General features: G+C 41.1%; 1 protein-coding gene across 1 annotated transcript in view; it reads right to left on the bottom strand.

The window, feature by feature from the left end:
- Positions 1-19,215, bottom strand: part of axdnd1 (axonemal dynein light chain domain containing 1) — a 179,958-nt gene extending 160,743 nt beyond the window's left edge. Inside the window, exons 1-4 of the mRNA XM_080196753.1 lie at positions 19,156-19,215; positions 17,022-17,159; positions 12,826-12,945; positions 392-567 (exon numbers count right to left, since the gene is read on the bottom strand). Coding sequence (XP_080052879.1) covers positions 392-567; positions 12,826-12,945; positions 17,022-17,127 — 402 coding nt within the window. The 5' untranslated portion in view covers positions 17,128-17,159; positions 19,156-19,215. The remainder of the gene's footprint in view (positions 1-391; positions 568-12,825; positions 12,946-17,021; positions 17,160-19,155) is intronic.
- Positions 19,216-27,692: the final 8,477 nt, after the last annotated feature.

Genomic DNA, 27,692 nt, shown 5'->3' with positions numbered 1-27,692 from the left:
GAATCTTAAAATCTTATATGAGAAGAAGAGGGTGGAAGGGAGGGAAGAAAGAAAATTTGAATTTTCATAGTGCTTTTTATGAAGCATGAAAATGTTTCATGTCTCAGGATGCTTCACAGCCAATTAAGTGCAGTCACTATTGTGATATAGAAAGGACCTACACAAATGCAAATCTTTCTTTAGCGCTAAATTAGCAACTGTTTTCCCTGTTTTCACTATGACCTGGATAAAGGTTGCCCAAATTCCGTTCAAAATGATGATAAACATTTAAATATTTAGAACACAGGAGCAAGAGTGAGCCATAAGGCCCCTCGAGCCCCTTCCCTAAATCAGGGCGGATGAGTCTCCCAAATCTATCTAATTGCCTTCGTTCCATTATCTTCGTCCTTACCTTAAGATCTTCATGAGTTTTATTTTTTGTCACTTTTCCAAGGAGTTCATCACGACAGCATGTATTCGTCACAGTACTCAAAGACAGCAGGATTTCCTCTGGGATGTAGTCATCCCGGAGACTTGCTGGTGGGTGTTGATCAATGGCTTGTGGCTTATCCTTAATTTTGGGTAATTCTGCAGAGACAGATAGGAGAAACTAAAATTAAACTGTACACTGTCTCAGTAAGCAAGTCAACCAGAAATTAAATATAAAAGTTTTATGGGTGAATAAACTTCACTGCTGGGGACAACATTGCGCCTTTAAAACATCAGAGTTGGTGATTTATAGTGCCTGAAGAGAAAGTTCCTTATTCATCTCAGAGACATGCCAACAATTCATTCAATCCTTTCAGTTGCCAATCCAACACAAAGCTTGTTAGCACTGTCAACGCACATATAAAAGATATATAATATGAAAAGTAAATGGTAAAGTGAATTAAATTGATATATCAATCAATATTGAAGCTAAAGATGTGGTATATTAAATTGCCATATTACCATTTATATATTATATATTGTTGGATTTCTAAGACATGAAAAAAACACTGTAGATTCACAACCCTGTTTTGACTCTTTTTTTAAATTTATTTTTATGCAGATCAAAAAACAGATTTCTGCTACAAGTACCTCCCTTTGTCTGGGAGCTCTCCCCAGGAGTTTCAAGAACAAAAAGGGTTAATTTTGTAGCTTATGGAATTTCACATTTCATCATACAAATCCCTTGTAAACAACCTCTTGTAATCACCGAAAGCAGAGGAACTGGCTCTCCCAACCTGAACCATCACAAAAGAGAGAGACCAAAAATCATTATATTAGAAGCGAAGAAAAAACAATGTAATTCTGGCCAGCGATGTCAAAATTGTTAAACTGCACTAACAATTAATAGATAAAAACAAAATACTGGGAAACTGAAACAAAAACAGAAAATGCTGGAAAACCTCAGCAGGTCTGTCAGCATCTGTGGGGAGAGAATAGAGCCAACATTTGTAGTCTAGGTGACCCTTCATTAGAACTGAGATCAAAGAGAATCAGTGGAGATTGATACGATGAGGGTGTGGGGCTGGTCTGGGACAAAGGGAATGTAAATGAGGATGCAGATGGCTGAGAAGTGCTAAAAAGTGTCCATTAAGTGATCAGAATGTGTGAATGGCAGAATGGAGATCGTTAAAAGACTGCCGGAGGAATGTGGCAGTTATCCTGAAAGGAGAGGGGGAAGGGGGAGAGTGGGCAGGGGTCAAGGAGGAGAGCTGGAATGGAAAGTGGAAAAATGCAGTTGAGAAAGAAGGATGATAATATGGATGAATAGGATGAAACAAAATGGAACAAAATAAATGGAAATGGGGTAGAGGTGGAGGGGAGAGTTCATGCTCTGAAGTTGCTGAACTCAATGTTCAGTCCAGAAGGCTGTAAAGTGTCCAATTGGAAGATGAGGTGCTGTTCCTCCAGTTTGCATTGGGGCTCACTAGCACATTGCGAAAGGCCAAGGACAGACAGGAGAACAGGGTGCTGTGTTGAAGTGGCAAGTGACTGCAAAGTCAGGGCCCTACCTGCGGATGGACTGAGCGTGATCGGCAAAACAATCACATAGTCTACATTTGGTCTCTCTGACGTAGAGCAGCCAATGCAATAGACCAGATTGAAGGAAGTGCACGTGAAGCACTGCTTCACCTGAAAGGGGTGTTTAGAATCTGGGACAGTGAGCAGGGAGGAAAGGGACAGGGGTTGCACTTTCTACGATTGCATGGGAAGATGCCATGGCCAGAGGATGAGATGTTGGGTGTGATGGATTAGTGGACCAGGGTATCCCGGGAGGTGCATGCTTCACACGTACCTTCTTCAATCTGGTCGATTGCATTCGCTGCTCTTAATGCCCACTCTCTACTGGTAGATTTCATACTATCATCGACAGAAGACACATTTGTGGCAGGTCACTTTTATTCATGATAGCATGCTAACTATAGAACATTACACATAGCATCAATCCACATACAATCCCTTTAGTACTTTTCAGTCAAAACCAATAAGCACTCTGAAAGATTACAAGTTAAAATGAACATCCCCTTGAGTGATATCTAGTGTTAATTTAATTTTAATGCACACTAGGCTCAATAAATTGCTGAAGATGACCAAGTTGATGATCTATAATTTTGACTTCAGCTGAAAAACTATCCTCCGCAAATTTTCTTTTGTTGGGATACAGATCCAGAGGTGTCAGAAGCATGCATATACTGCACACAAAAAGCCATTCTTCATACACAAGATGAAATAATAAGTATTGGAAGGTAATTAAAGCTTGGAAGCAATCACAGCACAAGCTGAGCCTGTTCTTAAATCAAAATTGCTATTGTGGTCATAGTAATCCAGAAGCCTGGAACAACAATTTGGAGATTCAAGTTCAAATTCCAACATAGTTGCTGAATTCAGGGTGACCGTGTGGAGTTTGCACGTCCTTCCCGTGTCTACGTAGGTTTTTTCTGGGTGCTCCGGTTTTCTCCCACAGTCCAAAGATGTACAGGTTAGGTTGACTGGCTATGCTAAAATTGCACCCTAATATCAGGGGATAAGCAGGGCAAATCCTTGGGGATACGGGGAAAGGGCCTGTGTGGGATTGTTGTTGACGCAAGCTTGAGGGGCTGAATGGCCTTCTGAATTGCAGGGATTCTATTAAGTTAATCTCAATAAAAAGTTAGCGTCAGTAATGGTTACCATAGAACTACAGAATTGTCATGAATCATTATTGCTCTTTTAGGAAGGAACCTGCCATCCTTACCCAGTCTGGGCAGAGACAGTTACATTGATGATTCTTCATTGTCCTCTGAAATGACTTTGCAAACTATTTAGCTGTCTCAAAACTACTACAAAAAACACAGTACAATTAAATCCAGTTGTAGCATGTGACACCGATCCAGAGGCTGCACTTTAAGGTGACAAAGGTGCACTTTGTAAAGTCTTCTCTAACATTTGTGGTTTACGACCAAATTAAGAAAGCAGTCCCAAAGATTGGTCAAGCAATACACTGACATAGTCACACCTATAAGCCAACATTCCAGATACTTCCTTCAGCATCCATGGCAGACAGAGTACTGGCAGGACAGACTCAGTCAGGAGGAATTTGGACCCTTAGAGGATGAGAGGGGGGATTTAGTGGTGGGAGATGAGGAAATGGCTGAGGCCTTAAGTAAGTTTTTTGCCTCGGTCTTCACGGAGGAGGACGCAAATAGTTTGCCAGATATTAAAGATAGAAGGATGGTAGGAGTTGAGGGCCTGAATGCGATTACTGTCACTAGAGAGGTAGTGCTTGATCGACTAGCGGGACTGATGGTGGACAAGTCCCCAGGACCGGATGGAATGCATCCCAGGGTTCTGAAGGAAATGGTAGAGGTGATAGTAGATGCCTTAGTGATTATTTACCAAACTTCGCTGGATTCCGGGGAAGTGCCAGAAGATTGGAAAACGGCTAATGTTACGCCGCTGTTTAAAAAAGGTAGCAGGCAAAAGGCAGGGAATTATAGGCCGGTTAGTTTAACGTCTGTTGTTGGAAAAATGCTCAAATCCGTCATCAAAGAAGAAATAGCGAGGCACCTAGAGAAGAATTGTTTGATACAGCAGACACAGCACGGACTTGTTAAGGGGAAGTCGTGTTTGACAAATTTATTGGAATTCTATGAGGATGTGACTACTGCGGTAGACAGAGGGGAAACGGTGGATGTGGTGTTTCTCAATTTTCAAAAGGAGTTTGATAAGGTGCCACACAAAAGGTTGCTTCAGAAGGTTAGGGGGCATGGAGTTGGGGGTAGGGTGTTAGCGTGGATAGAGGATTGGTTGTCTAAGAGGAGGCAGAGAGTTGGTATCATTGGGTGCTATTCTGATTGGCGGTTGGTAACTAGTGGAGTGCCGCAGGGATCGGTGCTGGGGCCTCAGCTATTTACCATTTACATAGATGATCTGGAGGAGGGGGCTGAGTGTAGGGTGACAAAATTTGCTGACGACACGAAGATAAGTGGAAAAGCGAATTGTGCGGAGGGTGTGGAAAGTCTGCAGAGGGATCTAGATAGGCTGAGCGAGTGGGCAAGGACCTGGCAGATGGAGCACAATGATAGCAAGTGTGAGGTTATCCACTTTGGCAGGAATAACAGTAGGAGGGATTACTATTTAAAGGGTGAAAAGCTGAAGCATGCTACGGTGCAGAGGGACCTGGGGGTCCTTGTGCATGAGTCGCAAAAACCCAGTCTGCAGGTGCAGCAGGTGATCAAGAAGGCGAATGGGATGCTGGCCTTTATAGCGAGGGGGATAGAATATAAAAGCAGGGAGGTCTTGCTGCAACTGTACAGGGCACAGGTGAGGCCGCAGCTGGAGTACTGTGTGCAGTTTTGGTCGCCGCACTTGCACAAGGATATTTTGGCCTTGGAGGGAGTGCAGAGGAGGTTCACTTGGCTGATACCAGAGATGAGGAGGTTGGACTATGAAGAGAGACTAAATAGACTGGGTGTGTACTCGTTGGAGTTTAGAAGGATGAGGGGGGATCTTATAGAGATGTATAAGATAATGAAGGGGATGGATAGGGTAGAGGTGGAGAGATTTTTCCGACTCAGAAAGGACAACAGTGGCGGGGCAGGCTCCAAGGGCTAGATGGTCTACTCCTGCTCCTACTTCTTATGTTCTTACATTCTTATGTTATGAATTGGCCCTGGCTGTCCTCAACTTTGACATCAAATCACATTAGGTTTCATGACATCAGACTAAACATGGGCAAGGCAACTTCCTTTTAATTACCACAGACTGCCTTCCTTCAATTGATGAACGTGCATTCCACCATGTTGAAGAGCATTTGGAAGAAGCACTGATGGTACAAAACACATAGACCATAGTTTGGGTGGGAGACTTCACTGTCCATCACCAAGAGTGACTTAGTAGTTCTACTACTGACAAAGCCCTGCAGGACATTTGTGCCAGATTATGCCAGTGGAAGATAGTGAGAGACCCGACCTAAAGGAAATAAATAATTTATTCTTTTTCCCCCCCACTGGTCCACCTGTCACAGATGCATCTGTTCATAATCATAATATTGGTTCTTCATGGAGACTTTTCTTGTTCTCACACTGAGAACAATCACCATAAAGTTATGTGGCGCTACCTCCATATTTAAATGGGATAGACTTGTAACAGGTCCTGCAACTCAAAACTGTGCATCCATGAGGTAGTATGGTCAAAAAGTAGCAGCAGCAGCCTTGAGTTCCACCACAACCTGTAACATTGTAGTCCAGCATATTGAGAAGGTGGCTGGATAATCCAGAGGTCAAGGCTAATGTTCAAGGCACATTGGTTCAAATTCCACCATAGCAGGTGGTGGAATTTGTTAAATTCTTTACTACAAAGGGGTATCCTCTAGAACTCACTCCACAGACAGGTGTCAGGTAACACAGGTATTTATTGTAGTCTTACTCGCTCCACACGCTAAACGTCAACTGCCTTCTTAGGGTGGTTCCCAGGCAGATCACTTCACACCCAGGGTCACCTGACTCATTCCCTTAAAGGAGCTATGCTAACACTCTTCCCCTTTCAATAAAAGTTCCTCATTACAGCAGCAACATTTTAAATATTTATATACATAACACATTGATTTTGTTTACATAATTTTCCGATACATTATGGTTCAGTCAGAAACTCCAAAGCCTTTTATGGGAGCCCACTTGGATCATAAGTTTTGCATCTTGAATTTGGCTAGGATAAGCATGATATATTTCACCTCAGGTATGATTCAAATGATCTATTTGGAGCTTTTACCAAAGTTTAATTAAAATATATATAATTAACATGTATGAAAAAAATTAGTAACAGTCATAGAGTCATAACCATAGAGGTTTACTCGTCCACGCCATCCCTTTTTTAACCACGAAGCTAAGTCCCAATTGCCCGCGTTTGGCCCATTTCGCTCTATATTCATCTTACCCATCTAACTGAATGCTTTCTAAAATACAAAATAGTACCCGTTTCTATTATCATCCCTGGCAGTTTGTTCCACACACTTACCACCCTCTGTGTGAAAAAATTGCCCCTCTGGACCCTTTTGTATCTCTCCCCTCTCACCTTAAACCTATGCCCTCTAGTTTTAGACTCCCCTACCTTTGAGAAATGCCCCTCATTATCTTATAGACTCCTATTAGATCATCCCTAAGCCCCCAATGCTCTGGAGAAAAAAATCCCAGTCTATCCAGCCTCTCCTTATAATTCAAACCATCAAGTCGATAGCATCCTAGTAAATCTTTTCTGCACTTTCTTGTTTAATAACTTTTATCAATTACAATCAAAAGCAAAACAACCATGATAATGTGTTATCCTTACCAAATATATCCAAGATGTTCAAAAAAACCAAAACCTTCCACAGATAAAACCCTTTAAACAAGTTCAATGCAGCAAAATCTAATGCTCATGTTAAATTGGAATTGAGTCCTTTGGCTGCAGAATTGAAAACTCTCAGTCTTCTAAGTTCTAGTAGTCCTCCTGACATACCCAGAACAGTTTGAATCCAGAACAGCTTCCCAGAACTCCAGATAGACTTTGGTCAAGCCATCAACAACACATTCTCCCCTTCAGAAAGGCAACAGCTTGTTTTCAGGTAACCAGTAGAATTTCCAAGTAAAACAGGGAGCAAAATAAACACTTTCTTTCAGCTTGCTGTCCCTTCTAAAAACTAAAATCTGCAGCACACAACTGAAAATGAAAGCTCCTCTCACCTGACCTGTCAACGAGTTTTCCTCCTAACAATGCAGAGTCATAAACATCCCAGAGTACAAATAAACAAACCCCATTTCAGTAGCAATAAAAGAACAGTGGCAGCACAGTGGCACAATGGTTAGCACTACTGCTTCACAGTACCAGGGATCCAGGTTCGATTCCCTGTTTGGATCACTATCTATGTGGAGTTTGCATGTTTTCCCTGTGTCTGCATGGGTTCCCTCTGGGTGCTCCGGCTTCCTCCCACAGTCAAAAGGCGTACAGGTTAGGTGAATTGGCCATACTAAATTCTCCCTCAGTGTACCCGAACAGGCACCAGAGTGTGGCAACTGGGGGATTTTCACAGTAACTTCATTGCAGTGTGAATGTAAGCCTACTTGCGACTAATAATAGAAATAACTAATAAATAAACATCTGATAGACAGCTCAGTAACAATGACACCAGCTAAGGCTGTGAGCTACAGAAAACAAGATTTTTTTTCAAAACTCTTAAAATGTACACTAATGTTACAACATTGTGATGAACCCAGAGCATATTTACAATATGATACATTCCTTTCTTTAGTTCCCCACCCATACATCCATCCAACATTGACATGATCAATCTGTCAGGGGGAAAATGGTCCTGTGGGGGTTGTTCCCTGGGAACTGGAAATGGCCTTAGCTTCCTCTCCAGCAATAGTGGTCTTGATGAAGCCACTATGGAAGACCCTTCTTCCCGCACATCATATTCACCAATGCTGGCCCCCTCAGCTTTTTCTGCAGAAGGAGGAGCTACTAATTCCATGCCTCCCTCTCCTGGTACCTCCACTGACCCCATCTGGAAGAGCTCCACAATTGTTGATAGGACCCCCTCTCCTTGATGTGGGACCACCAGCAGTTTGTCTGCATGCCAACACCATTCTAATACATATTGCATTTCCAGCATACAGGATAACGGCCCTGGCTTGGCAACAATTGCGGCCAGAATCCACACCATCCCCAAAGAGTAGATTGTGGCAAGTACCAACTCGTCCTTCTGGAATGCCCTCATCTTGGCATGTTCAGTTCAATACCCCATCTGCACCTCCTGGTTTCTCTCCACCACTTGTCTTATCTCAGCAAGCCTCAGTAGGTCAAAAATTGTATGCAACTGTCTCCCAAACATCAACACTTTTACCCAGAGAGTTGCAATGGTCTGGAATGCACAGCCTGGGAGGGTGGTGGAGGTGGGATGCCTCACATTCCTTAAGAAGTACTTGGATGAGTACGTGGCATGCCATAACATTCAAGGCTATGGGTCAAGTGCTGGCAAGTGGAATTAGTGGGCAGGTCAAGGCCTTTTATGTGTCAGTGCAGACTCAATGGGCCAAAGGGTCTCTTCTGCACTGTAGTATTCTGTGAGGTCCCAAAATCTTGTCCAGTGGTCTATGGTCCATCTGCAAAACAAATCTTCTGCCATACAGATAGCAGTGAAACTCAGTAACCCCAAAAATGATGCCTTCTGCCTCATCTTTTTGCGTGTAGTTTTCTTCCACTTTAGACAGTAACCCAGATGCGAATGCAATGGACCTATTTTCTCCATTTGCATTCACTGCTCCTACGCCATAGGGTAAAACATCACAGGCCAGCCGCAGAGTCTAGAACACTGCCCTGAGGTTGTATTGAGACCTGGAGCCAAGTAGTCCTGGTGGAATGTAAGCTGAGCATTAGTGAGCGGGTTATAGTCTCAATAATCAGCAAAGTAATGGAAGGTGAGAGAAATCAACCAATAACCTGCTCACTGATCTTCAGTTTATGTTCCATCAGGAATACTTGGCTCCAGATCTCATAACAGCCTCTGTCCAAACATGTCCAAGAGCTGAATTTCAGAAGAGCAGTTAAAGAGACTTGACATCAAAGCAGAATTTGGCTGACTGTGAAATCAAGAAACACTAGTCAAAATTAAAGTCGATGGGAATAAGCAAAGAAACTCCCCACTCACTGGGCAGTCATCTTCACCCCTGGATATCATTATGTAATTCCTCAGGGCAGTGTTCTTGATTCAACCACTAATAGGTGTTACATCAATAACCTTGCATCCATCAAATTGTCAGAGGGAGTAACATTTGCTGATGATTGCACAGTGATCAGTTCTATTTACAATCCCTCAGATAATGAAAACGTCAGTGCCCACAAGCAGCAAGGCCTCAACAATATTCAGGCTTAGGCTAAGTAGCAAGCAACATTCACGCAAAACAAATGCCAGGCAATGACCATCACTAGAAAGAGAAAGTCTAACCATTCCCCATTTACGTGCAATGGCATTACCATTAGGGAATACGGCACCATCAACATTTTGAGGGTCACCATTAACCATAAATTTAACTAGGCCAGCTACATAAATACTACGGCTACAAAAGCAAGTCAGAGGTTGGATTTTCTGCTGTCTCACATTCTGATTCCAAAATCCTTGACACCAACTACGAGTGACATTTCAGGAGCGTAATAGAATACCCTCCACAAGTAAATGGACCCTTGGAAATCTAATAACAGTGATGTTAAAAAAGAAAATAAGGAAGTCATGCACATTAACTGGGATGGGGCTGAAATCAAAATTTTAAACTGGGGGAAGGCTGATTTTAATAAGGTCATATATGATTTGACCAGACTGGACTGGGAGTAGAGACTTTAGGGAAATCTGTGACAGAACTGTGGTACACATTCAAGAAGGAATTAGGGGGAGTACAGGGCCAACATGTTTCAATAAAGAAAAAGGATTGGGCAAGAAACCCAGTGAACCCTGGGCATCAAGGGATAAATGGCATAGGAGAAAAGGAAAGGGGATGCTTATGGCAGACATTGAGGGCTCAGAACAGCAGAGACCCAAGAAGAGTGTAGAATATGCAAGAGAGAATTTATAAAGGAAAGTAGGAGAGCAAAAAGGGGAAATGAAAGGAGACTATCAGATAAAATGAAAGAAAATCCCAAGTTGTTTTACAAGAACATTAAGGGTGAAAGGATAACTAGGGAAAAAGTAGGGCCCATTAAGGACCACCATGGTAATTTGTGTGGAGCTGGAGGACATAAGTAGGTTCGAAGTGAATACTTTGTGCTGGTGTTCACCAGTGAGAGAGATGATATGGATATAGAAATCAGGAGGAAGGACTGTGATACAATTAAAGAAATTAATACAGACAGGGAGGAGGTTGTGTCTGGAGGTGGAATCTGAATCATTGAATGATTTCAAAAAGGAGACAGATATATTTCTAATTTTAAAAAGGAATAAGGAAATTAGGGAACAAGCGGAGACTAGGGAGCGATCTGATTGAATAACAGTTTGAAGTAGACTCGAAGGGCTATTTTCCTACTTCTGCTACTAGTTCCTACGTACATAGATCATGAATAGACATGGAAAATAACCGAAAGGGCTAACGGAATACTAGCCTTTATATCTAGAGTACTAGAAAGTAAGAGTAGTAGAAGTGATACTTCAACTATACAAAGCCCTGGTGAGAACACGTCTGTTATTAAAATATCATATAGAACCATAGAATCCTACAGTGCAGAAGATCATTCAACCCGTCAAGTCTGCACCGATCACAATCCCACCCAGGCCTATCAGCATAACCTGATGCATTTACCCTAGCTAATCCCCCTGACACAAAGGGCAACTTAGCTTGGCCAATCCACCTAATCTGCACATCTTTGGACTTTTGGAGGAAATCCAAGTGGACACAGTGCAAAGTCCACACAGACAGTTACCCAAGCTGGGAATTGAACCCAGGTCCCTGGCGCTGTGAGGCAGCAATGCTAACTATTGCGCCACTGTGCCGCCCAAATACAAATTAACAAAGTTATTTTCCTGCAATTTACCTTGAAATAACACAAAATTTATGTTCCAACTAGTATATCTAGCTGGCAGTTAGGTAAGTAATGGAATATTTCTGTTAAAACGTTGGGTGACAACCTTGTAAGCCATTTAGCAGTGAGAAACCAATATGCTTCCAAATGAACAATTAATTATCCATAAGCAGACAAAGCACACAAACACAAATACCAACTGTTGGAAGATAGAATCTAATTTAACAGATGATATAGCATTGTAGAAAGTATAGTGATGGCATAATGGGGGCGCCAAAGGAATTGGAAATGTGCAAACCGCATGCTGTGAAGGTGCTGCCCCAAACTGTGCTGCTCCAGTGAACAGCCAAATGAGCAAAAAGCATGTCTGTAGATGGAGTGGAGGGAGAGAAGCTGTCAAAGTTTTCAACCAGCCTGGTCAGAATAGCACAGCATGCAGATTATTCACCTACAGGCCGTATGCAATCCTCAAGAAAAATTTGCATTTGTTACATGGCCCAGAAAAATTAGTATTTCTTATATCCAAAGAAATTACTGCATTTCATCAGGCATTCAGCCCACATTTTCTCCACCCTCCTATTACAAAATGCTCTCTTTTTTCAGATTATGCAATTGTATCCGAAACTTACACTTAGAATCCAGCTGTGTAAACTATTATTTCCACAAAGAATCAGATCAAAAGTGCTGGTACTTCTAAATTTGAAATAGTGAACTGTGATGCGTGTGAGTTTTTCAAGAACCAGTCTTCTTCTTGAAGTCATTTAAAAAGAATGAAATACTCATTAACATGGAGATAATCTCATTTTGCACAAAACAGTCAATGTAGAAATTGGCCTTTCTTTATACAGACAACTTAGCACCTCTAGGTCTTGCAGGTGCGAAACAAGCTTTGACAATAGAACAGAATTCAGAATAATTATTGACATAGTGAGGTTATATAATTCTTGGGAGTGTAATCATATAATATTAAGGGAAACAAATCGGGCTAGTCAAGAGAAACTTTCTTATGCTTGTTGGGAATCAAGGATTAATGGCATAATTAGAGCCAGACATTTCAGGAGGGCAATTAAGAAGTTAAGAAATGCCTCTTCACACAACTCGGAACCATCTTCCACAAATGATAATTGATGTTAGATCAAAATTTAAACCTGAGTTTGTTACATTGGTATTGAGGGATATGGGGCCAAGGTGAGTAACGTTGCATCTTCAGTGTGCATCATTCACAAGATGCACTGCAGGAACTTATCAGGCTTCTTCAACACCTCACAAATCTACCATCTGTAATGCCTGAGGACAAGGTCAGCAGTTGCAGGGAACACTATCATCTCCAAGTCACACACCCTCCAGAATGGGAAAATATTGCCATTCCTTCATTGTTAGTAGGTCAAAATCCTGGAACTCACTATCTAACAGTGCACTGAGAGAACATTGACCACATGGATTGCAGTGGCTCCAGAAGTCAGCTTGACACGACCTTCTCAAGAGCAATTAGGCAATAAGTTGGGCTTCGCTGGATAATGATCAGTAGTGGCTACAATAACTGTCTATTTTCTCCTGTCCATAGACCAGCTGCTTGTAATAACTGTCTGTGTCCTGAATTAAATGAACTAATTCAACTGCTACATACTGTAAACCAAACCTTGTTTAATCCAACACTGGGTTGAATCAATACTCATTAGATTTCCAGGTCTAAAGTACTGAAGAAAATCTTGGCATAGGAAACGATAATTCTTTCAAGAAGTTTATTTAAAAGTGATCAGGATTGAAACTTTGTTCATTACATTCTTGTCTTGATACTTAACAAGCTTCCAAGTTCACACTTTACCATGCACCCACCTGTTTGTTGCTTTAAACGCATGCAAATGTCAGAGTCTGGCTTGTAACTGTCTCCAGATTTTGCTCCATCGCCATAACAAGCACATATGTTCAACATCTGTTCAGATGTTGGAGTGGGCTCTATAGAAAGCAAAGCATAATTGTAGCTTTCATTGACTTCCAAGTTGTCTTAAATCTTTATTCTATATGCAGAGCAGACATTTAAATGGAAACAACAAGCACATTGAAACCCATTTAATAGCACGTAGTCAGTAGTTTGAGTAAACTGATCATAGCCCTCCAAAACATTAAACCACTTCCTGTTCAATACTGTGTGATACATTTGAATTTATGTAGTAGTTTATCTCATATTGAATTATTTCAAAGCATTTCACTGAATAATTGACTTCTGTTATGTAGAAAAACACTGCAGCTATCCTGCCATAAAAATGTGCTACAGAAAGCAATGAGATGAAAGACTTATGTTTTTGGGTCATCAATATTTTTGTCAGATAAAAGGATCAAGTGATATGGAACAAAGGAATGATGGAATCAAGCAATTCAGTTCAGCAATTATCTAATTGAACAGTCAAACTAGCTCAAGTGGCTGAAAGGCCTATTACTGTGTTTACACTTAAAGCATTCGACAGGACACCAATCTCAACCAAATGATATGATTCAGAATGCATCACTTCACAATCAGATGGTTTGACTCTTATACTTTAAATCTTGTGGATAGTAAAATGATTTGCCAAGTAAAAGACTGTTCAAAGGAAAATAATGCTATGGTATGTAACAAATTATGTTCCCCAGCATATTCTGTCCGAGAAGACACAAGCAGTACTGATGGGACAATTTCTTTTGGCAGTAAAACTATAGATGGGAGGGCGAGCAACCGGGTGAGGCGGCCCAGGGCAAGCAGCCAGCGAGGCAGCCCAGGGCGAGTGGCAATACACGCAAAGATTGGACAAGTTTGCTTTAAATCAATGCCATTGCATTGTTCGGAAGTCATGATGTGGAGTTGCCAGTGTTGGACTGGGATAGGCACAATCAGTAGTCTCACAACACCAGGTTAAAGACCACAATCAGCAAGGATAGGCAACAACAACCTCCTCCACAATCATCCTCAACACCGGTGCCTCACAAGGCTGTGTTGTCAGCCCCCGACTATAATCCTTATACGCTTATGACGGTGTGGCCAAATTCCCCTCCAGTTCAATTTTCAAGTTTGCTGACAACACCACCGTAGTGGATCGGATCTCAAACAATGACAAAACGGGAATGAGATAGAGAATCTAGTGAACTTGTGTGGCAACAATAATCTCTCCCTCAATGTCAACAAAATGAAGGAGATTGTCTTCGGTGTTCACGCAAGGGGACATGAATGTAGCTGAGGAGGACACTGGGGTGCAGGGGTGTAAAATAGATAGTATTGCAGTTGATACGGGGGATGTGCTGGATATTTTAGAGGGTTTGAAAATAGATAAGTCCCCTGGTCCGGATGGGATTTACCCTAGGATTCTCTGGGAGGCAAGAGAGGTGATTGCAGAGCCTCTGGCTCTGATCTTCAGGTCGTCGTTGGTCTCTGGTATAGTACCGGAAGATTGGAGGACAGCAAATGTTGTCCCATTGTTTAAGAAGGGGAGAAGAGACTTCCCTGGGAATTATAGACCGGTGAGTCTTACTTCTGTGGTGGGTAAGGTTTTGGAAAGGATTATTAGAGACAGGATTTATAGTTATTTGGAGAGTAATGAATTGATTAGAGACAGTCAGCATGGTTTTGTAGCGGGTAGGTCGTGCCTTACTAACCTTATCGAGTTCTTTGAGAAAGTGACCAAAGAGGTGGATGGGGGTAAGGCAGTTGACGTGGTGTATATGGATTTTAGTAAGGCGTTTGATAAGGTTCACCATGGTAGGCTTCTGCAGAAAATGCAGATGTATGGGATTGGGGGTGATCTAGGTAATTGGATCAGGAATTGGCTAGCAGATAGGAGACAGAGGGTGGTGGTTGATGGTAAATATTCGTCATGGAGTTCGGTTACGAGTGGTGTGCCTCAGGGATCTGTTTTGGGGCCACTGCTGTTTGTAATTTTTATTAATGATCTGGATGAGGGTATAGTTGGGTGGATTAGTAAGTTTGCTGATGACACCAAAGTCGGAGGTGTGGTAGATTGTGAGGAAGGGTGTCATAGTTTGCAGGGTGACTTAGAAAGGTTGCAGAGCTGGGCCGCGAGGTGGCGGATGGAGTTTAATGTGGAGAAGTGTGAGGTAATTCATTTCGGTAGGAATAACAGATGTGTTGAGTATAGGGCTAACGGGAGGACTTTGAATAGTGTGGAGGAGCAGAGGGATCTAGGTGTATGTGTACATAGATCCCTGAAAGTTGGGAATCAAGTAGATAAGGTTGTTAAGAAGGCATACGGTGTCTTGGCGTTTATTGGTAGGGGGAATGAATTTAGGAGTCGCAGCGTCATGATGCAACTGTACACAACTCTGGTGCGGCCGCACTTGGAGTATTGTGTGCAGTTCTGGTCCCCACATTACAGGAAGGATGTAGAGGCTTTGGACAGGGTGCAGAGGAGGTTTACCAGGATGTTGCCTGGTATGGAGGGGAGATCCTATGAGGAGAGACTGAGAGATTTGGGGTTGTTTTCGCTGGAAAGAAGGCGGCTAAGAGGGGACCTTATTGAAACATATAAGATGATTAGAGGTTTAGACAGGGTGGATAGTGATAGCCTTTTTCCTAGGATGGAGAAAGCTAGCACGAGGGGGCACGGCTTTAAATTAAGGGGGGGTAGTTATAGGACTGATGTCAGGGGTAGGTTCTTTACCCAGAGGGTGGTGAGGGACTGGAATGCCCTGCCAGCTGCAGTTGTAAATGCGCCTAGTTTGGGGGCGTTTAAGAGATCTGTGGATAGGTTTATGGACGAAATGGGATTGGTTTAGATTAGTGGGTTAGTGTTGTTTTTTTTTAAAAAGCTGGTCGGCGCAACATCGTGGGCCGAAGGGCCTGTTCTGCGCTGTAATGTTCTATGTTCTATTGTCATCGACTTCAGGAAGCATAAAAGGAGAACATGCCCCCGACTACATCAATGGGGACGAAGTACAAAGGTTTGACAGCTTCAAGTTTTTAGGTGTCCAGATCACCAACAATCTGTCCTGGACCCCCCATGCCGACACTATAATTAAGAAAGCCCACCAACGCCTCTACTTTCTCAGAAGACTAAGGAAATTTGGCATGTCAGCTGCGTCGCTCGACAACTTTACAGATGTACCATAGAAAGCATTGTTTCTGGTCGTATCACAGCTTGACGTGGTAACACAGTGGTTAGCACTAGTACTTCACAGCTCCAGGGACATGGTTCGATTCCTAGCTTGCATCACTGTCTGTGCAGAGTTTGCACATTGTCCTTGTGTCTGCGTGAGTTTCCTCTGGATGCTCCAGTTTCCTCCCACAGTTCCAAAGATGTGCGGGTTAGGTTGATTGACCATGCTAAAATTGCCCGAGTTACCTGAGATGCGTAGATTAGAGGGATTAGCGGGTAAATATGTAGGGATATGGGGTTCGGGCTTGGATGGGATTGTGGTCAGTGTAGTCTCGATGGACCAAATGGCCTCTTTCCGCACTGTAGCGTTTTTATGATTCTATGAATGGCTCCTGCTGTATCCAAGACCACAAGGAACCACGAAAGGTCATGAATGTACCCAATGCATCACGCAAACCAGCCTTCCATCTATTGACCCTGTCTACACTTCCTACTGCCTCAGCAAAGCAGCCAGCATAATTAAAGACCCCACACATCCTGGACATTCTCTCTTCCACCTTCATCCTCCAGGAAAAAGATACAAAAGTCTGAGGACTCAAGAATAGCTTCTTCCCTGCTGCTGTCAGACTTTTAAATGGACTTACCTTGCACTAAGTTGATCTTTCTCTATACCCTAGCTATGACTGTAACTGTACATTCTGCACTCTCTTCATCGGGTGAGTCACCTGATTATTCAGAAGAACAGCAGGGAGTCTTCCTTCAACAGTACAATGGAAACACATGAACTGTCCATTCATCTCATCGCTGTTTTGATGGTATAAAGCCTCTATTACATTTGTTTCCAAAGCAAGAGTGATTGCACTTGGAAAATAATTTCTTAGTTGTAAAATGCTTTGGAACATTCTGGGAAAGTAAAGTAACTAACTAAATAAAAATTATTTATTCGCTTACCTGTTTGTTTCTTCACAAATTCACAAACAGTTGAGGATAACTCAGTGCTATCCTCTGTAGGTTTTGGTATGATGGCCGGAGCATCGTCACGAACAGGATCACACATTTTCAACAGCTTTTCAGTATTTCTTGTGAAAACTATAAATAAAATGAACTTTCTAATCATCTCAATAACAACTTTTTTCTATACACAAAATGCAGATTTGCTCAAGTTTTTTTTTGGTTTTGTGGACTTCTGCAGCTTATGCAGTCGCGTCATCCACAAATGATATTTAAAATGTCTGCTTCAATACTTCACACAAAAGTTGTCGATTGCAATGAAAAGAACCTTAATATTCAGATTAAGGAATGGTCTAAACTGAATTTCAAATTCATGTCCTTTCTGTCCTAAGCTCTGTCCTTACTTCGATCTCCATATTTCCCACCTCCAACATTTATCTCAGCCAGTTTTCCACTGAACCCTTATACAAGTCTGTATCACCTCCAAACTTAACCACTAACACATTCCTCGCTAACCTTGCATCCTCCATCTTCTTGAACAGGTCTACTGCTCACATTCCATCCCTCATCAGTCACCTAATACTCTCTAGCTTACACTGGCTCCTAATTCCATAAAACAGGATATCTCAGTGACGGGTGCTCACCAGACAGCGCAAAGAAAACTAGCCACAAAGACCTGTTAGCATTGATTTCCTTATTCCCGACAGCTTTTTAAAACTGTCGCTAAGTCTGCGGGTGATTTGACATGCCTTGGTGCACTTTAATATCCTTCGTTTTACTTTAAAATTTCAGACAGCAAAATACATTTTGCTCCAATTAATACAGACTAGAAATTTTGTAAAACTATTTTTTAAGTGCGGAATTTAACACATCTTTGGCACAAATATGAATTAGTTGCCCCTGGCCAGAGAAAGTAGCTCGAAACAATTCCGAACAAAACCTTATCCAAGCAAATGTATCCTTTGCAGGGAGACTAACAGCAAAAGACAGTATTTTGGGCAAAGTAATTGATTTACCCATATGGATAATTTGGGAAAGCCTCAAAAATCTTTGATGAATGGTAGATTCACTGATAATTCTGCATCGGTGCCGACTCCAGAACTTACACCAAGATTTAAAAAAAACAACATACTGTGGATGCTGAACTCTGAAACAAGAACAGAAAATGCTGCAAAATCTCAGCAGGTCTTGACAGCCTCTGTGGAGAGAGAATAGAGCCAACATTTGACGAAGGGCCATCCAGACTCCTCTCCACAGAAGCTGTCAAGACCTGTTGAGATTTTCCAGCGTTTTGTGTATTTATTCCAGAGCTCCTGAGCGTTTTAATGGAATGGGGACGACAAACGCTGCCATCATCATCACTGAAAAACCAAGACCAAAAATGTGAATCCTCATTTTTGCAATTATCCACAGAATCCGCACAGTGCAGGTGGCCATTCGGTCCATCGAGCCTCCGAAAGCCTGGGTCTACTCCCCGCCCTAACCCCGCGCATTTATCATGGCCAATCCGCCTAACCTTTGGCCTGTGGTAAGAAACCGGGATACCCAGAGTGCAAATTTAAATCCCCAAAGTTTCTCTCCCACCCATCTCCTCAAAGTTCTCCACTCCTACCCCATCTCCAAACACGCCAGATTTTCCTGGCTCTGACCCACCCACCGCAGTCCTTTAACCTACCCTCCCCACTTCCTGTTCACCTTAGAAAACTTTCTGAGGATCTATTATTTTGAGCAAAAGTAAACCAGCACAGAATTTCCAAACTAACAGTATTTTGTGAACATCTCCTGGGTGCCAGGCGACACAATGTGGCTCAGTACGAGTTTAAGCAGCACACAAGCCCTGCCTTTCCAGTATTTCCTACTCTTTCTTACAGTTTGACTTCTGCACAACGATGTGAAAATATTCAAATATGAATGCATTTCTCGACGGCATCCAGAGCCGGCACCGATCGACCCCACTGCACGGGTTTCACTCGATTTATTTACAAAACTGCTCTTCAGCAAGGCGCTCGCCACCCACCGATTGGAATTCAATTAGAAATTCAAAATCCCATGAAATTATCAATTAAAAAAAACATCAAGTGGGAGAATGGAGAGTCAGTGAGCTGATAACGGATAACCCTGGGGTAAGACTTACAACAACTGCAGAGTCCGCTCACTGGGTCTGGCGCAACTTTACTCACTCCGCCGCCCTCCGGCTGCACCCTACCCGTTGCTAAGGCCGCTCGCGCGGGATTCCGCCCGTTGCTCAGGCCGCTCGCGCAGATTCCGCCCGTTGCTCAGGCGTTGGGGGGCGGGGGGAAGAGAGAGACAGGGCGAAACCGCCTGGTTACCAGGACAACAACCACAACATCGCTCTCGCGCACGGTCGGTTTGATTTTGAACATGGATGAGTATTTTAAGTTGCTGGCGTTGGGAGAGGAGCAGCCACAGCTTCAGCCTGTGTGCTGTGGTCAGAGGAGAGGCTTTCTGTCGCGCTGGTCAGTGTGGGGTAGCTCCCCCGCACCCAAGACACCAACTGGACCAGATTTCATCGGTAGTCTTGAGACGTCAATTCTTTTCTCTCCTTATGAATGGTGCCAGACCTGTTGAGCTGTTCCAGCACTCTCTCGTGTCGTTCCAGATTTCACCTTCATTTCTGCTCCCTCCCTCCACAAAATGAGGATGAATATGCACTGTTCAACAGTTTGAACTTTTTGAGACTACCATTGTACTTTGCCTTCTGGTACTTGGAGTGCCAGATTGACGATAGCCCTTCAGTTTACTAAGGAAATTGAATCCTACATTACTCACCTTCCATTCAAGCTCTGCAAAATTTGAATTCATCTTTTAGCTACAAAGCAATGATTTTGGATTTCAAACACTCAGTCTATTCATCATCTGCCCAGTGCCCTTCACAAACTCTACCCATTGATATATATTTACTCCCACGCCCCCGCCCACAAAATGAACATGGTGTGTTACATTGCAAATCCACCTCTGACCAGAACTCGTACATTAACGTTCCAAGTAATTTTCTTACTGGCAGACTTCAAGCAAATTAGATAGGGGGATGCTCAACAAGAGACAATGAAATGCTACGCATGAAAGACAGTAAATCAGCAAATATATACCAAATAATAATACTGATTGCACTTGTTAAGCATTTGGTCAACAAGGAATCAGAAAATAAAAATTCCCAAAGGGAGAAATATCTAAATATCCACTGCAATGGATAGAGTGTACCAAACATATTAAAATGCAATAAAAAACAAAATGCTGGAAATAATCAACAGATCTAGCAGCGCCTATTTTAAAAGGGGTCAGTATTTCCAAGCGTAATGGGAGAGCAAAGTAAAACAGCAGGAAGTTTAAGCCCCATTCACACACTCCTGGGCAGTGATCGGCATTCCTGTCTATGAACACTGGATTGACATTCTACGGAGTATCACATTTAATATGAGTGAACCACAAAATGATCTCCCTAAATCCAACATTTCCTGTTTTATTTAAAATTTCCAGCATCTTGCTTTTGTATTAGAATTAAAATTAATGCATTTTATTGAGAATGAGATCACAACCACTTTTAGCAGATGTAACTCCAGTTGTCCCATTTTCATTTTGATTGCTAAATAGGTGTTCTATCTTTTCTTTTAACTTTTGTCAGCCTACAAATTCTAACTCATTTAGTACTCAGCATTCTCACTGTTTCAAAAGATGATGATTTGGTCCTTGCATGAAATCTAAGTTCATCAGGGAAACTGGTTTCAGAGTACTTGGATGCCCTGATCCCAACTCCCACCTAGACTCAGACCACTCACCACCATCATCAACATGTTCTTCCCCCATACCAACATGGGTCACCAGTATTGGAGCATCAGGACCCTCCCAATAAGTCTCCTGGCAGGGTCCCTTCAATTACAGAATTGTTACAACAGAAAAGGAAGCCACTCAGTCCATAGAACTTGTATCAGCACTCTGAACCAGCATTTCACCTCAAGCCATTTCCCACTTACTCCAGAGCATTGCACATGCTTTTTCAGAATTATTCAATTCCCTTTTAAATGTCATGATCAAATCTGCCTCCTCCACATTCAGGCAGTGCAACCCAGCCCAACTATATGAAAACATGCAACATATCACTATTGCTTATTTCGCTAATTAGTTTAAATCTGCCCTCTTGTTCTCGATTCTTCCACCATCTATTCTGTCCAGCCCCCTAATGATTTTGAATACTTCTTTTCAAATCTCCTCTCAACCTTCAATTCGTTAAAGAAAACGGTCATCTTCTCCAATGTCTCTATAACTGAGATTCCTCAATGGAATACTTATGAATCTCTTATGCATTCTCATACCTTCACATTCTTCCCAAAGTGAAGCACCAAGGCTGAGGTTGAACCAAGTTTATAGCATACAGTAATTTCCTTGTATTAAGCATTAGGTTTTCTTTGCCTTTGTACTCCATTCCTCTATTAAGAAAGCAAAGGATGACTCATGCTTCATTAACCACTTCCTAATCTGCTCTGCTACCTTCAATGATTTACTAGGCCATTACGTCTGTTTGTGGACCAATCCACAAGTTTCTCTCCACCTGTCTTCCATTGCCACAAACGTTTTAAATCACCTTACCATAAATTCCAGGGATTACAACCCAAGTTTGTGTAATGTCTCCTAATTTAATCCGTAAAAGTCCAAGCATATAGTTCCAAAAATCATTTGAAGATTGAAGAAAGCTAAATTTCTCAAACTGAACTTTGTTCATTTCCATATCGTCACAACAGAAGTCTGTCGAGATCAGTGAATCAATCTACCATTCAAAAGACTTGAATTCTTCCAAAACAACTGTTAAACCTCTGGTCATCAATTCATAAAGCAATGAAGTAGTGTTTAGTGTGGGTATTATGAGCAATGTAAAATGGCCTTTTGTAGCAGATATTTCAAGTAGATCTTGTTAACGGAATAAATCAGAGTTCAAGATTTAATACTTAAGTCTTCTTATTTTGGTAGGGTAAACTTAATTGTTCAAATAACAGACTTCCATCCCTTCATTTCAGCAGGTTTCAATTTTCCTTGCGTTTCAGATGCTTCAAACCTGTTATTTGTTACAGAACTCCCATTGGAAACAGGTATAGCTTATGTATCAACATGTGGAATATGGAGCACAAGATAGGTTCAACATTTTGTCACAACCTAGGCAGTGAAATGCATGTTACAATCTAAAAGGACTCTTCAAGGCAATTAAGAACCAGAGATAAACAATTTTATTTATATTTTAAAAGTACAAGTTCCAAGAAATTACTGACAATATCAAAAATGCCCTTTCACTTTAACAGAATAAGCCTATAGTAATAGTACATATTGAAACTGTGGTACATTGAACACTGATTAATTTATGCTGTTATTTTATGTTTATTGCACTTTACTGACCAACAAGAAAGACATCCAGATTATGGGAAGCAAATTCAAGTGCTGCCAACAACTTGAACCTCCGAATCAGTGTCTGATTCTATGATTCTGTTTCAACACTAAGGTTATATTTCAACCAGCACTAATTACATACTATGAAGTGCCAGATATAATCTTGATGGCACCAGTATCTCTCATCTTGGCAGCTTGCTCTCTAGTGATGCCACTATTTGTGAAGGTATTATACAGATCCAATAAGCAAATCCTACCTAGAGCCAATACCATGATCCTTTCTGGAAACAGAATGGCATCAAGCTGAGACCAAAATCAAACTCTATCAAGCACCATCCTCATCACCTTACTGCATGGTATAGAGTCCTGGGACAATGATGGGCATCACAGAGCTCTGGGACACTTCCAAAAACATCCAAAAGTTCATGAGAATTTGATGGCAGGACAAAAGCTCAAACAATGAGCTCCAACATTGTGCTAGCTTGAACAGCACAGTGACCACCCTCTTAAAAAAAATCCAACTTGGACGGGCAGGTCATATCTCCCACATGGGTGACTCCAAAATCCCTAAGCAGATCTTCTATGGAGAATTATCTCAGAGTAAACAACATCAAAGCAGTCAGTACAAACAAGGAAACTCTAACAAGAAAGCCTGACAAAGTTCTGCATTTTAGGCCATCTCTGTTGGGAAAATACAGCAGCTGATCAACCCACATGAAGACAAACTTAACATTGGCATGGTTCATAAAGATACATACTAGGAAAAGAGGTCAAAAGATGGGAACTCTGTAGCACATAATTCACTACCTGACTCCCCAAAGCCTCACAAACATCTACAAGGCACAATCTAGAATATTCTTCACTTGCTTGGTTAAGTGCAGCTCCAACAACACAAGAAGCTCAACACATCAAGGATAATGAAGCTTATTTCATTGGCACCCATCCATTACCTTAGGCGTTCATTCCCTCCACCACTGACATATAGAGGCAGCAGTGTGTACTATATACAAGGTACACTGCAGCAACTCCAAGAAAGTACCTTCCAAATTCATTCTACTACTGAGAAGGACTAGGGCAACAGAAGTATGGAAACATCACGACTTACAAGTTCCCCTCCAAATCACAAATCTGACTTTATCACAATACTAAACCACCATTCTTTCACTCTTGCTGGGTCAAAACCCTGGAAATACCTCCTACAGCCCTGGGCAGCTCACCACCACCTCCTCTAAGGCAATTAAGGATCAGCAAGAAATGCTATTCTAGCCAGTAACACCTACATCCTGTGAAATAAAAACAAAATATTTTCAATACAGCACTCAAATTATTTTAGCTAATTTCTAAGCTAATATTGTCACTGTTTTCTTTGTGGAAAATTTTTATTTTAATACAGCATACTAACAGTCAGTGGTTTGCATACCTCAGTTTCTAATATTTTAATTTGCATACAAGTTCAATTCAAGACATGTAGATTTACACAAAAGATTTTTGAAATAATAATTTCATGCAGTTCTTTCCTTCATATGACTGGCGCGCGCACACACATAGAAAACAAGAAGACCTGCATCAACATTTTCTTTAGAAGGGAACTGTCAGGGAGAGGGGGCAAACATCAGTCTGGAGAAAAGTGTTCTATAAATTGCTACAATTATCTCAGTTCAAGACTGTCCCATCCAATATCAGAATATTTCCAGGCAGAAATACAATGTCAATAGTATCCATGTTTGCATTTTCATTATTTGACCTGAGGAATAAGGTGTAGGGAGGAGCAGATGATGGTAAAGATTAACAATTTAAAACACAGGACAAATGGGAAAATACACTAGTGCATCAATTTCTGGCAATTGCTGCCAAGAATCATATTTTTTAAGATTGTCATACGACAAAAAAAAAATCAGGGCCAAGTATAAAAAGCAAGCCAGAGAGCTGGTAAAGCCAGATTCTGCCAAGATACTTCTAAACTGATTGCACTGGCATTTAAAGATTAAAAGGGCACTATTTTACTTCAGGGGAAGGCACCTTTTCCAAAAGAGGTGGATAAAATGAGTGCAAAATATACATAGCCAGTAATACGAAACTCCAAACATTACTAGAGGAATGTAAAAGTGGAATTAACGTTACCGTGTTCTTTCAGCGGAGCACAAACCAAAAGAAATGGGACTAAAAATTATGGAGAAGGTGCACCATTAGAATAATGCAACAACGTTCAGCTATTAATTTACAATATCCAGGAATTTGCAAAGTCCAAAATGTGCCATAAATAGAGTTTTTCTGCCAACTGTTGGGCAACTTGTGCTGCAATCTTATCAAAGCCAATATCATGGCAATTATGAAATTCTTCATTATATCCTGACGAATTAGTGCCACAATAGCCATTTAGGGCTGATTAATGGGATTTTCTACCTCTAATTTGTAATGTAACTTATGGTCCTGATTTGTACTCAACTTTGGAAGCTTTTAACATGACAAATGAAACTGTGTAATCTTTTTACAGCAAGCAGTGAATTGTTCCTAGTTTCACCTTTGAAGTCCATTTTGTCTGTCTTGGCAGTTTTATCCAACCACTTCTGTTGAAGAAATATTAAGGATGCATAACTACAAAACTCAATGCCGTCACTCATGCAAACGCAATTTAGATAGACCTCAATCAATTCAAAGCACAAGTGAAAATAATAAGAAGTTACTTGGTTAGGAAAATAATTGGGTGTTAGAAAAGAAAGTACATCAGGATCAGCATTTTTTTTTCAACATTCATACAAGTTCTATGTCAAATGGGATGGTAACAAGGTTCATATTGATACGTTGACAGACTTGCAATTCCCAACATAATTCGAAGGAGCCAAAAATACATTATTATCACCTTCATCTCACGGCAATGGAAGATTAAAAGTACAACACTACAATTTATACGCAATTAGAACTGAACACTCAGATTTAACAGTTTAATGACATCTCTCCCTTTTCTGTGCATCAGAAAAATAATGAAGGGCAGCTTGCACATAGGAATATACCTGCAAGTTCCCCTCTTAAGTCACACACTTCCAACATGGAAATAAAGCAATGTTCCTTCATTGTACCTGTACCTAAATTCTGGAATTCCCTCCATAACAGCAGTATGGATGTAACTACATGAGGGTGGTTGCTGCCATTTAAGATGGTCATTCTCTAGGATAATTGTTTGTGGGCAATTCACTTCCCATGAACAAATAAAATATCCAAAAATGCCACAATTCAAGTTTAAAGCAAAATAATCAAATACCTAACCACATAGGCACATGTTAAACCCCAGCCTCACAAATAATCCCTGCACAAACATGACTTCTGCTTGAAGCTGAGTAACTCAAAAATCTTGCTGATTAACCAATATTGAATTCTGTTCAGAATTTATCCTTTTTGTCCAATAACCTACCTTCATCTGATTCTGGGGAGGATTTATAACTACATATTAAAAAAGTGTGCAAATCTATTTTAGTTCTATCCACAATTCAGTATGTCAACCTCAAGGATGTGGCTGAAATAGTTCGTAGGTGATCTGTATTGCAAGATGATTGGAAAAACAAGCTCATTATTTATAAGAAAGCTGTAAAAATATCAACATTTTAGCCTTGATTCACTGGCACTCATCTGGCTGATTCTGCTTGATTCATAGCCTTCATAGCTCCATTCCATAGCCTTGATCACATAAACTGAGGTTAACACAAAATGCTCTTCTTCAATTAAGACATCAAAAGTCCCCCTTGGTTTTGTAAAGCAAACAAATCCTATATGATTATCTGAATTGGGGGGTGGGGGGGGGGGGGGCGTTAATCTATTGTCTTGGCCAATATTTATCCTTCATTGACATTAACATATTAGATATGATCATGTACCTCACTGTTGCTTACAGTCTTGGTTGCAAAAGTTGACTGCTTTAGTTTCCCTATATGATAACAATGTATACACTTCAAAAACCAATTAATTGGCTGTTAAATAGTTGAGACATATGGAGGTAGTGAAAGATGCTATACAAGTGCAAGGCCTTTGCTTTATGACAACAATTTAACTTACTGTTCCAAAATAACCATCAGTATTACATTCAAGGTTACAAATTACAAGTGTAGAAACATCCTGCATATGTGAACCCTAATGAAAACATTTCTGAGTTCTTGTACAACGTTTTCAGCCCAAGAGTTAATAGAAAAGTGAATACATTTTTACAATTCACACAACTGTGTTGTACAGTGATGCATCAAACCAATGAAGTTGCATACAAAAAGATAAATGAAGCAAGAAGTGTTTGTTATCAGTGCAAAGTGATTTTGGCTTTACATTAACACAAAGCTTGGTACCACAAATTAGGTGGTAAGGCTTTAAACACAAACTCCCACACCTTGCTTCACTTTGGTATTAGGCTGGGCCAAATACCCCCAGAAAGACTTCAGGTTGCGTTTACCCTCAAATTGCACAATGTGTGCAAATGAAAACTGCCTCACAACAATGCCAAATTGAAGTGTACCATTCATTCCACATATAGCAGTCAAAAGATACTGATTGATGAAAGTAAATAATGTAAGGTAATATGAAGTGACAAGAACAAGACTTGCGTAACTATCAGTATATTATATCACTTTGTGGTCCTGTTGTTACATATCGCAACAGGTAAATAACGAGTTACAAACCTCTTTAAAAAAATTCAAGTTTCTAAGACATGGAATGGACAGCAAATATCCAACTCTTTACAAACAGCACCCAAATAATTTAGTTAGGTATCAGCCTTGTAAATCTCTCCCAGCTAGGATTACAACTTAGCTCTACATTACCAAAAAGGGCAATGGAGTCCATACTTCCATGAGCTACGAGTGCTCTTGACAAAAGTGGTATCAAATATTTGTGCTATAACACTTCGTGTCACATACTGATGTATCTGATGTTAGTTTTTTTTTGCAGTGCGTAATCTGGAGTCAGATGTTCAGATTTTTTATTACTTTCTAACAATGTACATGCCAAAATGGCAAACAGAAATCCTTCATTACAGTTTGTGGCATTCATACAATGTGGCCTGATACTGTCAATAATTGATCTATTTTACATATTCACTTAAATAATCTAACATCTTATATGATTAAGACTAGAATGTTGATAGAGATTATACACTGAATAGGTTACAATCACATTTCAAATGCTTGACAGCAGGTTGGAACTTCAGGAGTAGTGAACAGATCTTTCATCTTTCCAGCAACTTTGCTCTTTCCTTAGCCAGCAATTGTGTTCAAACTATTAACCAATGTTCTCCTGATG

The sequence above is a fragment of the Carcharhinus amblyrhynchos genome, chromosome 9 (assembly GCF_965287045.1).
Source record: "Carcharhinus amblyrhynchos chromosome 9, sCarAmb.v2.hapA, whole genome shotgun sequence".
Taxonomy (NCBI): Eukaryota; Metazoa; Chordata; class Chondrichthyes; order Carcharhiniformes; family Carcharhinidae; genus Carcharhinus; species Carcharhinus amblyrhynchos.
The sequence above is the reverse complement of the archived record's forward strand: the minus strand, read 5'-3'. Positions and strand labels throughout refer to the sequence as shown.